The 13,250-nt window shown below is 41.8% G+C and overlaps 1 protein-coding gene across 1 annotated transcript in view; it reads right to left on the bottom strand.

Moving 5' to 3' along the window:
- dnah9 (dynein, axonemal, heavy chain 9) overlaps nucleotides 1-8,652 on the bottom strand; it is a 140,123-nt gene extending 131,471 nt beyond the window's left edge. The window contains exons 1-12 of the mRNA XM_038974915.1: nucleotides 8,638-8,652; nucleotides 7,501-7,830; nucleotides 6,530-6,726; nucleotides 6,109-6,267; nucleotides 5,789-5,919; nucleotides 5,322-5,533; nucleotides 4,737-4,970; nucleotides 3,928-4,095; nucleotides 3,249-3,365; nucleotides 3,015-3,165; nucleotides 2,685-2,799; nucleotides 2,501-2,569 (exon numbers count right to left, since the gene is read on the bottom strand). Of these exons, the coding sequence (XP_038830843.1) occupies nucleotides 2,501-2,569; nucleotides 2,685-2,799; nucleotides 3,015-3,165; nucleotides 3,249-3,365; nucleotides 3,928-4,095; nucleotides 4,737-4,970; nucleotides 5,322-5,533; nucleotides 5,789-5,919; nucleotides 6,109-6,267; nucleotides 6,530-6,726; nucleotides 7,501-7,830; nucleotides 8,638-8,652 (1,898 nt within the window). The remainder of the gene's footprint in view (nucleotides 1-2,500; nucleotides 2,570-2,684; nucleotides 2,800-3,014; nucleotides 3,166-3,248; nucleotides 3,366-3,927; nucleotides 4,096-4,736; nucleotides 4,971-5,321; nucleotides 5,534-5,788; nucleotides 5,920-6,108; nucleotides 6,268-6,529; nucleotides 6,727-7,500; nucleotides 7,831-8,637) is intronic.
- Nucleotides 8,653-13,250: the final 4,598 nt, after the last annotated feature.

The following is a 13,250-nucleotide window of genomic DNA, read 5'->3' as shown; positions in this document are numbered from 1 at the left end:
GGCTGCTAGAATCCTGACTAGAACCAAGAAATTTGATCATATTACTCCAGTGCTAGCTTCCCTACACTGGCTTCCTGTTAAGGCAAGGGCTGATTTCAAGGTTTTACTGTTAACCTATAAAGCGTTACATGGGCTTGCTCCTACCTATCTTTCCGAGTTGGTCCTGCCGTACATACCTACACGTACGCTACGGTCACAAGACGCAGGCCTCCTAATTGTCCCTAGAATTTCTAAGCAAACAGCTGGAGGCAGGGCTTTCTCCTATAGATCTCCATTTTTATGGAATGGTCTGCCTACCCATGTGAGAGACGCAGACTCGGTCTCAACCTTTAAGTCTTTACTGAAGACTTATCTCTTCAGTAGGTCTTATGATTGAGTGTAGTCTGGCCCATGAGTGTGAAGGTGAACGGAAAGGCTCTGGAGCCACGAACCGCCCTTGCTGTCTCTGCCTGGCCGGTTCCCCTCCACTGGGATTCTCTACCTCTAACCCTATTACAGGGGCTGAGTCACTGACTTACTGGTGCTCTTTCATGCCGTCCCTAGGAGGGGTGCGTCACTTGAGTGGGTTGAGTTACTGACGTGATCTTCCTGTCTGGGTTGGCGCCCCCCCTTGGTATGTGCTGTGGTGGAGATCTTTGTGGGCTATACTCGGCCTTGTCTCAGGATTGTAAGTTGGTGGCTGAAGATATCCCTCTAGTGGTGCGGGGGCTGTGCTTTGGCAAAGTGGGTGGGGTTATATCCTTCCTGTTTGGCCCTGTCCGGGGGTATCATCGGATGGGGCCACAGTGTCTCCTGACCCCTCCTGTCTCAGCCTCCAGTATTTATGCTGCAGTAGTTTGTGTCGGGGGGCTAGGGCCAGTTGGTTATATCTGGAGTACTTCTCCTGTCTTATCCAGTGTCCTGTGTGAATTTAAGTATGCTCTCTCTAATTCTCTCCTTCTCTCTTTCTTTCTCTCTCTCGGAGGACCTGAGCCCTAGGACCATACGTCAGGACTACTGGGCATGATGACTCCTTGCTGTCCCCAGTCCACCTGGCCTTGCTGCTGTCCCAGTTTCAACTGTTCTGCCTGCAGTTATGGAACCCCTACCTGTCCCAGACCTGCTGTTTTCAACTCTTAATGATCGGCTATGAAAAGCCAACTGACATTTATTCCTAATTATTATTTGACCATGCTTGTCATTTATGAACATTTTGAACATCTTGGCTCTCTCTAATTCTCTCCTTCTCTCTTTCTTTCTCTCTCTCGGAGGAACTGAGCCCTAGGACCATACGTCAGGACTACCGGGCATGATGACTCCTTGCTGTCCCCAGTCCACCTGGTCTTGCTGCTGTCCCAGTTTCAACTGTTCTGCCTGCGGTTATGGAACACCTACCTGTCCCAGACCTGCTGTTTTCAACTCTTAATTATCGGCTATGAAAAGCCAACTGACATTTATTCCTGATTATTATTTGACCATGCTTGTCATTTATGAACATTTTGAACATCTTGGCCATGTTCTGTTATAATCTCCACCCGGCACAGCCAGAAGAGGACTGGCCACCCCTCATAGCCTGGTTCCTCTCTAGGTTTCTTCCTAGGTTTTGGCCTTTCTAGGGAGTTTTTCCTAGCCACCGTGCTTCTACACCTGCATTGCTTGCTGTTTGGGGTTTTAGGCTGGGTTTCTGTACAGCACTTCGAGATATTAGCTGATGTACGAAGGGCTATATAAAATAAACTTGAAACTTGATTGATTGAATGGGTGATATTGCACATTTGGTGCAACGGAATGTGAGTGGTTATGTGTGTACGTGCGCATATCAAATCAAATCGTATGTCACATGCGGCGAATACAATTATTTTTGACTTTTTGACGTGAAACGCTTACTTACGAGCCCTTTCCCAACAATGCTGTTAAAAAGTAAGGAAATTAACATAGATTAATAGATACAAAAAGAAAATAGTAACACAATAAAACACACACACACACACACACACACACACACACACACACACACACACACACACACACACACACACACACACACACACACACACACACACACACACACACACACACACACACACACACACAGAACATAATTGAAACACAATAGAATGCTTTGTCTTGCAGGTTCCTATGTTGGACGTGTTGTGTAGGGCCATTGTACACAGGGTATTAGTAAGACGACAGAGCATATGAGATTATGAGAGCTCCGTGAAATAATCCACAGAACCACACTGCCACAATGAAAACATAAATCACGACTGGAGCTCCATGTCTCCATGCTAGTCCGCTGTGGCCCTTCCTTCCATACACGTAATCCACTACACGGATTTACACTAGAAAGAAATGCTGCATTTCAATAAGCTTACGGGATTTTCTTTTTAAATGCATTTCAATAGAGTTGTTCAGAAAGTGGTAGCAGAAAAGATATCGGGGGGGGGAGGGTTGAAGAAAAATACTATAAAATACTATAAAGGAAATTAGAAGTTACAGAGATAAAATAGAGTTAAAATACCTATCCAGTAACTGCATCATCTCCTCATACTTCTGTACGGCTCTTTCTCCTGCTGTAGACTCCAGACACCTGAGAAGAAACCACCACACGCAAGGGCTGAACTTCTGCTAAGCTAATACTGGTACAACCACCAGCAGCAGAATCTAATGGGTAAAGTAGCGATGCGGGGTGAGAGGAGACTCACGGGTAGGTGATGTATCTGAACATGGAGAAGGGGATCTGGATTCTCTCCTGTAGTTGCTGAGCCCACCTCATACCTCCTGCTACAGCTGGCATGTTCCTATTCACAGGAGTATAACCTGGAGTGATAGAAACACACAGATTGTAGAACTACCTAGAGAGGTAAAGGTTCTGGAGAAACAGTATCATGTGGCAGCAGTGATAACAGTAGCAGGTGAACTAGTAAACGGTCAAACGTTCATCATAGCAAGAGTGTTGGTGATTTCTTTACATGTATTACTTTGGTACGAAATTATGATATAAAATGGTATGAGTTAAAAGCAAGGTGATTTACCCAGTTCCTCCTGTGTGTGTGTGTGTTTGTTGAAGAGCAGTTTGCAGCAGTCTAGCTCTCTGTCAAACAGGCTGATAAGGAGAGGATATCTGTCCAAAGCATCCGCTGCCACGAGGGGGCGCTCTAGCAGGCTGCCAAACATATCCAGCACCTGCAGGGAGGACAGTAGGGTATCAGTGTGTGTGTGTGTGTGTGTGTGTGTGTGTGTGGTGTGTGTGTGTAGCCTCTCCTCACCTTGAATGCGTGCTCCAGTCCAGAGGCATCATCGAAGGCCTGACAGAAGACTGCTCCCAGACGACGGTCTGTATCCTCCACCTTACATCTGAACTCACACACGTCTGCCTCAAACTCCTACATTGAGACACACACACACAGTCAGATAGATAGTTAGACAGCCCTTTCAAGCCCTTTTTGACAGCGCTTTTAGACAGCCCACAAAGAAATTACTTCACTTCAAATGTGTTTGGCCAATATTAACTATACAGTAGATTATTATTAACTTAATCTGGGTCCATACAACTGCCCCTTGTTCCCATATTCCTTCTTCATTATAGTGTAACGCAGGGATCATTAACTAGATTCAGCCACGGGCCGATTTCTTCTTCAGTGGATGGTCGGGGGGCAGGAACATAATTACAAATAATTTGCAAATTGACAGCAAGAAGCCCAAAGAGATATAATATTTGACTAAAACATAATAATTTCAAACCTTGCTTAGACTTGTATACAATCACATATATCTCTGAGTGGGAATACTTTGGAACAATCAATTGTAACAGCTTTTTTTCTGGTATTTTTACAGTCTTTTATGTCCAACAATTCACAAAAAAAGATATATAGATGATATATATTTTTTTTGCTCAAAAAACTTTGGGGGCCAAATAAAATCACCAGTTGGGGAACCCTGCTGTACCGTATTGTTGACGTCGAGGCAGTCGTAGGGCTTCTCAGTGAGGACTTTATATGTGTCCAGGAACTCCTGGTGGAGCCACAGGACCTGCTGGCTTAGAGCTCTGCCTCGGATGCCTCCAAACTCCACCTTCTCCAGCTTTAACAGGTCTACTGCTGTCAGGAGGACATCCTACAGACAGGGACAGAGAGGGACAAACACAGAGGAGACCCTGTTAAACATCAATAATTTAATGTAGTGTATTGGCTGCGGTTATGGTGTTTATGGTAAACAGTAGGCTTGGGCGGTATACAGTATATACCGTATAAGAGGGTATTTTGAAATAACGACTGTATGATTTTCATTACCGTCAAAAAAATTCGGGAGGGGGGGACTAATATGTGATTAATAAATGATCTCCAGCTCAGGGCTCCAGCTATGCATTTGGTTTGCTAACTTGCTAGTTAAGTGGCTAGCTTGGATCAATACTTTTCTTTGATATTTTTGGGGGGTTTGGAAAGAAATAGTGCCCCTTGTGTACACTGCCGGTAATACCGTATATCTTGGTATGGTACAGGAACTGTATGATGGTATTAAAATCTTAATACCGCCCAACCCTAGTACACAGTATGTTTGGCTTATTAATGTGTGTGTTTGGACTGAATAGATATGAATCCTGATATCTGTACAATATTGATGTCTGTAGGGTGTAATTTCACTACTTTGATGTGTTCAATAAGTTAATGTGTTTCAATATTCCATAAATGTTTCTAAAGGAAATTTAAAAATATATTTAAAAAAAGTAAACCCTGTTTCTATTCATTGATCCTCACCTCAAGGGTTTTGACCCGGTCGATGAAGCGGTCGAGGCCAGAGAAAACCATGAGTGGGTGGAAGTCCCACGGTCGGACTTCCCTGCCCTTCCTCTGGTACTGGCCCAGGCTGGCCCTCTTCTCCTCATAGGTCAGTCTGAAGGTGTTAAGGATGTCCAGTGAGGTCTGGACCTTCTGCAGGCTCTCAGACACGTCTCCCTTTAGCACCTCCTCTGGGCTCAGATACACCCGTGCCTGAGGTGGAGGACAAATCAGAGTTTGTGATGTCAAATGAAGACCATATCCATAGATAAACATGTACATATATTCACCTTTCTATACATATACAACAATCAAAACAGCAGTTAGCAGTCAAATCCACAACATTCATACAGTATATCCTCATGAGACTGTATGAATGTAGTCATGAGCACAGTCTTGTAAGTCGTGTAAGCACACACATCAAAACATGAACGTCATTTAAAAACAAAAATTGTTTTTCAATGCAACTGGAGAATATGTTGCATTACTGCAAAATGGATGAAACGTACTTCATAGAGTTATTACTACCACCAGTATTACATGATTGACTGTATATTCATGTACCTGTTGTATGAGTAGATTGCATGTCTCCTGTAGCAGGACGATGAGTCGTGCTGGGGTGTTGTAGTAGCGCGAGTTGGACCACACCAGACACACAACGTGCATCAGAGGCCCGATCTGACCCTTGACCTCAAGGAACTCCACACTCTCCAGGTCCTCAAAGAGACGCTGTAGCGGACGAAGGTACGTACAAATGTCCTTAGCTTCCTCTAGGGCTGGGGCACACACACAAACACACACACAGGCAGATACAGAATCAGACACACACAAGTTCAAGTTCACTATATTCTAATACAATAGGACAATCCGGGGTCCCCAGTCCCTTCAGACACAAAGATAGTAGAAAGCTTGCATGGTGTCTTAGTTTTAGTAGCACCTAATGAACACCTCCAATACAGCATTAACATTAGTTGAACCCACAGTGCGGTTTTACTTTATCGCCGATTTGTTAAAACGGGGCTTTAGTTTACCTGCTAGAACGTCCTGTAGCATGTCTTTAAAGGCAGGGTAGTAGCTGCTCTCCATGGCATCCAGCAGCTCTGCCATCTTGGTCACCTTGGAGGACTTGAACTGAGAGTGGATGCATTCCAGGTCTGCATATCTACACAGAGGAGTTCATTGGAGTGAAACAAGTAGTGCCATATACATTCATTTTTATATGCATACATATCGAAATAAAAACATTTGTTTATATATGGGCCACTGTTTAAAAAAAAGATCCTACTGTTTCCTGCCTACTGAGCACAACGCAGGGCCATGGCATATAGTGTAGGCCCACTACAGTACTGACCTGCTGCTCCAGAAGTTGATCTCAGTGTGTGGTGTGGGACTCTTTCCCTCCAGCAGAGGCTCAGACGAGTCCTTCTTCAGGACCCCACGAATCTGGTGGCTCCACTCTATCACCACTGACTCAATGGCATGGATGATGCTCTTGTCCACTACATCTCCCCTGTAGGCGGCAATAACATGGGTTAGACAGGGGTTTGAGACTGGGGTTAGGGGTTAGGTCTGGGTTAGGGTAGCCTAAGGATCTGGTGACTCCAGCTGAATAATAAAACATGTTGATATCTATCAAGTCTGGGGAAATAAAGGTGTATATGTTATAACACACCTATATATTTGAACACTAATGTTATTGCACGTTATAATGCATAACTCTACTGTGTTGTAATGTCCTGTTATAATATGAGACAGCAGGTCATTTAGGTTACCTCTTGTCCCTCTCCAGGGCAGCCTGCTCCACTCTCTCTGCCCCAGGTGGTAAAGGCAGCAGAGTCTTGCCTTTCACTTGGCCAGACACCACAAACACATTGGTCTTCAGGGAATGAACATGGCGCTGAATGTCCTGGGATACCACCTGAGGCCATTCACTATGGTTCCTGCTGTTGGACAGCAATGGGACCACAACCTGAAAGGAATAAGTATAACATCAACTTTATCACTGTAAAGAGTATTACAAAATAATGTATAATAACAATAGCTATTATTCACTCATTTCCAGTGGTGTAAAGTACTTAAGTAAAAATACTTTAAAGTACTACTTAAGTAATTTTTTTAGGTATCTGTACTTTACTTGACTATTTATATGTTGGACTACTTTTACTTTTTACTCCATACATTTTCCCTGACACCCAAGAGTACTCGTTACATTTTCAATGCTTAGCAGGACAGGAAAATGGTCCAGTTCACTCACTTATCAATTATCAAGAGAACATCCCTGGTCATCCCTACTGCCTCTGAACTGGAGGACTCACTAAACACAAAATGCTTAGTTTGTAAATTATGTCTGAGTGTTGTAGTGTGCCCTGGCTATCCGTTGGTAAATAAAAAATAAAAAAAAAGGAAATTGTGCTGTACGATTTGATTATTATAAGCAATTTGAAATGATTTATACTTTTACTTTTGATACATAAGTATATTTTGGCAGATACATTTGCTTTTCATAGGTAAGTATTTTTCTGGGTGACTCATTTTTACTTGAGATATGTTCTATGAAGGTATCTTTAACTTTACTCAAGTATGACAATTGGGTACTTATTCCACCACTGCTCATTTCATTACCTAAAAATAATATGAGATGCCTATGTAAAGTATTGTCGTTGATTTTAGTTCAATTGTTTGTAACATACACACCTGTAATAGGTGAGCTGTCCTGCGCACTGAGCATTACTTTAATTCTTACCTCCTCCACTAGTGCAGAAAACTGGTCAAGCGGCGCGTAGGACAAGTCTCCATATACCAAATTACTTTTCATTGAGTCAGGGGTTAGAGCTGTTTTGCTTCTTTTGACGAAGTAAACACCCTTGTTTTTAACGGTCGCTGGAAACCCGACAGTGGGCAGCAAGTGGCCAGCTGCATTCAGAGACAGGACCAGTGTAATTTGGTCGGGTTTGTCCAAGAACTCCTGAATAACTTGCTTGTTGTCATCGGTGGAAATACATTTTTGCCACCGGTCTTGCTTCAGTTTTAGAGTTTTTAACACGTACTTCTCTATGAATTCGAATCTCCTGTCCTCTGCCGGAGAATCTTCCATTTTTGCCCTGTTCTCCTATCCTCCTCCGCTCTTCAGCCCACTGCCAGTGACCCAGTGGCGTGAGTGGGTTTGTGTATAAAGTGATTGTGTCCTGGCCTCCATAGTAACGCTGTGTTTGCATTAATGAACCATCCGTTGCTTGGGGTACAAAAGCTACCTCCTGGCTCTGACTCTTGTCATTCTTCCAGATAGGTTAACTAGGTAACTAGTCGCGCTTTCTGTTTGTGTGCCGACTTTTCAAGATTGAGGAGAATATTAACTTTAGCCTACATGAGAAGCACTGCAACAGGTGATAAACTATGGTAAAACGTTGTGCGCAAAAGGAAACATGCAGGGTAGCCTATCACCAACCATTTCCAGGAAAATAATTTCAGTCTCCAATCGTCGGCCTTGTATTAGGCTATCCCACATTTTTAAGTATAATGTTGAGCAAGACGTCAGGGCCATAGACGGACCGTTTATCTTATCCCAAATACAGAAACATGCAATTGCCAATTCCTGCCACAAAGTGGCACCAGTGGAGTACAAACAGCTACCCTAGTCAACCTCATCCAACCAATCCAGTGACCTCTATCAAGGGTAAGGGCTGGTCCTAACCAATAGCTGACCCCAATATAGCATGACCTTATTTGGGAACTTTATTTAGGTTTTACGTATAAAGCACATCAAGCAATCCTATCTCCCTGTAAAAATAGTATGAACATAACATTTTGAAGCTTTAAAGACTGATAAATCTAAAAGCAAATGGGACATAAAAGCATTGGCCATGAACACTAAATATTGTACTACTACTTCATTCATTATACAGTATCTGAGATGTACTTTCTCTGTTCCTGATTAAAAAGATCAAACCACCAATGAACAGTTTGTGGTTTTCCATCTTTCTGTCGTGTACAGTAAATATCAGCAATCCTAACATCATGATGATACACATGTCAAATCTGGCAAAAGAAAACAGAAAATGTTTATTATCATTCAGGGTTCTGATGTGGGGATGAAATAAAAGCATTATCAGCAGCATAATATAAAATATTTGTCTTTGTCCACTTTCAAAGGGATAAGTGAACTCTGAGTAAACAGCATAGACCTCCATAGGAGAGAAAGGGGGAGGGAGAGAGAGAGTGTGTCTGTGTGTGTGTCTGCGTAAGTGTGGGTGAGTGTGTCTGAGCGAGTGTGTGTATGTGTTTGTGTGCCGGGAACCCAGTGTATGTGTGTGTCCGGAACCCATCGACCAAGGAGTCTCAGTTCGTCTCCCTCTTTGAAGATTAGCATGACAGACCAAAGGCAACAACCAGACCAGCCCAGGGTCCGGCTTTCCATTCCACAATCAAAGAGGGTCTTCGTCACTGATACAAGAGGGCTGTTGTTAACAGCTAGCCGGGTGGCTATCTGTTCGCATGGTTATGTACACTACCACTGATGCCTCTGTGTCTGAGCCACTGTGGGATTATTCATCTTTACAAAATATACAAATAAAGATCACAAGCATCCACATATAGGATTATTTACTTTTATTTTATTAGTCCCAAAGCACATTAAGCATATAATAACTGATTAATAATAACTGTTGATATAAATGGGTACACACTGCCATGTTACAACCCTCAGCTAGCTACAAGCCTCAACTAAAAAGCAGTACAGAGAAAACTAAGAGAAGCTAAAATATAGGGTATGATCATATACCTGAGAATAAACCTATCTCCTAAATTTGTTTACTCTCTGCCCCATCAGACCTGACTTTACCCTGCTACGTTCACCCGATAATGGCATCATATCAAACATAGTAAAAAGGTATAAAAATATATTTATGGCCTCGTTAACATTCTTTGGTTTAGCATCAGATGTTTGGTGGTCCTTCTCTCTATTTCCTTTTCCTTTACTGCTTTCAGATGTGTGTAAGACCTTTGTTTAGGAAGAGAGTACAATTGAAGTTGATGAGAGAGAGGGAGCAACCTTGATCTTTGCACTGTACCGTATGTAACATAGTTTTGTGGTGATATTATGCCATTATATAATTAAGCAATAGGGCCCAAGGGGGTGTAGTATATGGCCAATATAAATTGGCTAATGGCTGTTCTTAAGCACGATGCAACTCAGAGTGCCTGGATACAGGCCTTATCCGTGGTATATTTGCCATATACCACGAACCCCTTGGGCCTTATTGCTTAATTATATAAAGGCATAATATAATCGGGTTACCAAAGTAATTAGAGCAGTAAAAATTTAACATGTTTTGTCATACACGTGGTATACGGTCTGACATACCACAGCTGTCAGCCAATCAGCATTCAGGGCGCGTACCACCCAGTTTATAATATACAGTAACGTAACGTACAAGTAAAGAGTAAAGAGTGACATGAGTGACTACAGATTTTAAAGCAATTCTACAATTTCCATTTCTTTTGCGAATAAATGAACATCCAAACACAATAATATTACTTATATTTAAAATGTCTTAGATGTACCAATATAGTGACACATTAATTTATTGTGGATATCACACCAACGGTTGGGATTACATGAATCCTCCCACTAACTAGACCAGTGAGATGATGAGGAGACCCAGCAGAAGAGGGAGAGAGCTCAGACTCATCCTCATGGCTTTGTTACACAGACTCCCTTTACAGCAGTTGAGGTTAGTCTGGTTGGGCATCGCAGACCAGAGGCATGAGTCACTGGAGGCACAGCCTCCATAAATGGTGTCTTTTCCCCCATCAGGAGTGGGCTCTGGCAACATGCAAAACAAAAAAAGACTCTAAAACATGTCTTGTTGTCAATGTCTCTGCACATCTAGAAATAAAATATTAAAATAATTCAAACGTGTCACGTCTCATGGGGTTTCATGCCAGTGAAAATGAACTCACGTTTATATTTGAAGCAGTGGTCTTCAATTCCAACGCATTGCAAAACTTCATAAGTACCATTCACCCAGGTATGACAATGTAGTTTATTGGGCTTGTCACTGAGGGCTGCCCAGACCACAGATTAACAACCATGTCATTAAATAACAACCTACGCAAACTAATAAATACCAAGCATTGCTTTTCTCAAACTAGACCATCAATGGAGAGCTGAGAGCTTGTAAATTTGACTAGAGGGGTGTTCTTACCAGGGAGGGTGTCTATGTTGCAGCCTGTCGTGTTGCAGCAAAACGAGGATTGGGAGTCATGTGAGTATCCGTTGTTCATTGACAGTTCTGTTACTTTATCCATGAAATAACAGTTTTCGGCTACATATGTACAACCCTTAGATACTCTGATGGAATCTGAATGTGATGGAGAGAGGAGAGGTTAAAAATCATTCACAATGCAAACTGTAACAATGGTGCAATTGTACATTTGAAATATAAAATAAAAACATATTGGGGAAAAAATACTTCAATGTGTAATGAGTCTGGAATTTATTACAACCCATTATTACAAGAACAGAGTCAACTCCATACTTACCTGAAGGATATTCTATGCTTGTTAAGGTGGAACATACTGCTTTCACACAGTTCTTTAATACTGTTGTCTGACAGTTTTTATCCTCAGAATCACAGGTGTAGCAATTGAGCATGTCAGCTAGAAACCAAAACATCCAAGATTATGAAAAAAATAAGCATATATATATCAACAGTGGTCGATCGTTAAACAAATAATTAACTAAACTCATCAATTGTGATCGTCATCATGTTATTATACATCAAATTGAACATAACTGCTGTATGTCAAAATAAGGTGTACATATGGACATGTTGGGTCTACTGACAAATATGTAAGAACCAATCTACATGGATTCAGTAAGTTACCTGTGTAAAACAGTGTGAAGGTGCAGGAGATTGTCAGGATGAGCTTCATCGTGGATAGATAGACCGCTATGAGGTACAAATGAACTGAGCTCCTTACAAATACAGCTGTCTTTCAAGAGTCTTTCAACTGTTTCACATAATTTACTGATAGTTCAGCCTATTCAAACCGTTTCTTATCCACATAAGTTAATCATTCATTTCCCAAATTCCCCAAATGTATCAGGTACAGTATTGTTATAATGTGACATTTATCTCCATATTTCCAAGGGCTGTAGAGTGGTTGGTTTATCATAGCAGACACACAGGTCTGCCAAACAAAATATACAATATTTGCTCAACACATTTGCTGCTGACACGGCGTCCTTTTTGTGTGAATGTCACCTTTGCATTCCTTTATGTGCTCACAGTAAGGTCAAACTGGAACAAATCATGTTTAGTTAATCATTCATATAGACTCTATTTTCATAATGGTCAATTACCTGATCTACACTGAGTGTATTAAGTGTACAACACATTAGGAACACCTTCCTAATATTGAGTTTCACCCCTTTTTTCCCTCAGAAAAGCCTAAATTCATCGGATATGGACTCTACAAGGTGTTGAAAGCATCTCACAGGGATGCTGGCCTATGTTGACTCCAATTCTTCCCACAGTTGTGTCAAGTTGGCTGGATGTCCTTTGGGTGGTGGACCATTCTTGATAAACACGGAAAACTGTTGAACGTGACTACTACCATACCCCGTTCAAGGGCACTTAAATATTTTGTCTTGCCCATTCACCCTCTGAATGACACACATACACAATCGATGTCTCAATTTTCTCAAGGCTTAAAAATCCTTCTTTAACCTGTCTCCTCCTCTTCATCAAAGTGACATCAGTAAAGGAGCATAGCTTTCACTGGATTCACCTGGTCAGTCTATGTATGTCACGGAAAGAGCAGGTGTTTCTAATGTTTTGTAGACTCAGTGTACAGTTTGTCCAGGATGCTGCTCCAGACTCCAGACAGACACTCCTGTTGGGTCAAGCCCTCTCAGGACACACTCCCTCATTCAGGTACCAATAAAACACAGGGTTTTTTAATAGTTTATTATTATTAGGACCTCTCATAGCCCACCAATGGCTAGTCTTCCGACAGTACTTTGAAAAGTAAAAATCCTACAGAAATTTAAAACAAACATAAACACAAATTAGGAAACCCACATTGTTATTAATCGTACATAGCGTGGATTACCCCATCACTATGGTCCCAATTCCGACCTGAGTTAAGCACGTAAATGGAACGCTATTCCCTTTTTATGCACTTTTCTCTCTATACAGTACGTATTCTGACTTTGAACTTAAGCATGAGAATAGCGTGCTATTCACCCGCTATTCATTTGGGGTGGAGATCAGATAAATGAAGGTGTGGCAGAGGTGTGTTTACACATAAATTGTATCCTGACCTTGACTTAATTATCTAACAATTCCACCAACTTTACGCACAAAGAAACCATGAATAAGGTCTAGCGAACCTATCGGTTCCAAGTGAGAAAAAACATCTACTTAATTTTTTTCTGAAAGAAGTCATATCGTTCTCTATACACCGTGATTTGCAACTTGATAAGAACTA

Source organism: Salvelinus namaycush, chromosome 35, assembly GCF_016432855.1.
Source record: "Salvelinus namaycush isolate Seneca chromosome 35, SaNama_1.0, whole genome shotgun sequence".
In the NCBI taxonomy this organism is placed as follows: domain Eukaryota; kingdom Metazoa; phylum Chordata; class Actinopteri; order Salmoniformes; family Salmonidae; genus Salvelinus; species Salvelinus namaycush.
Note: the sequence above shows the minus strand (reverse complement) of the source record. Positions and strands in the feature narration are given on the sequence as shown.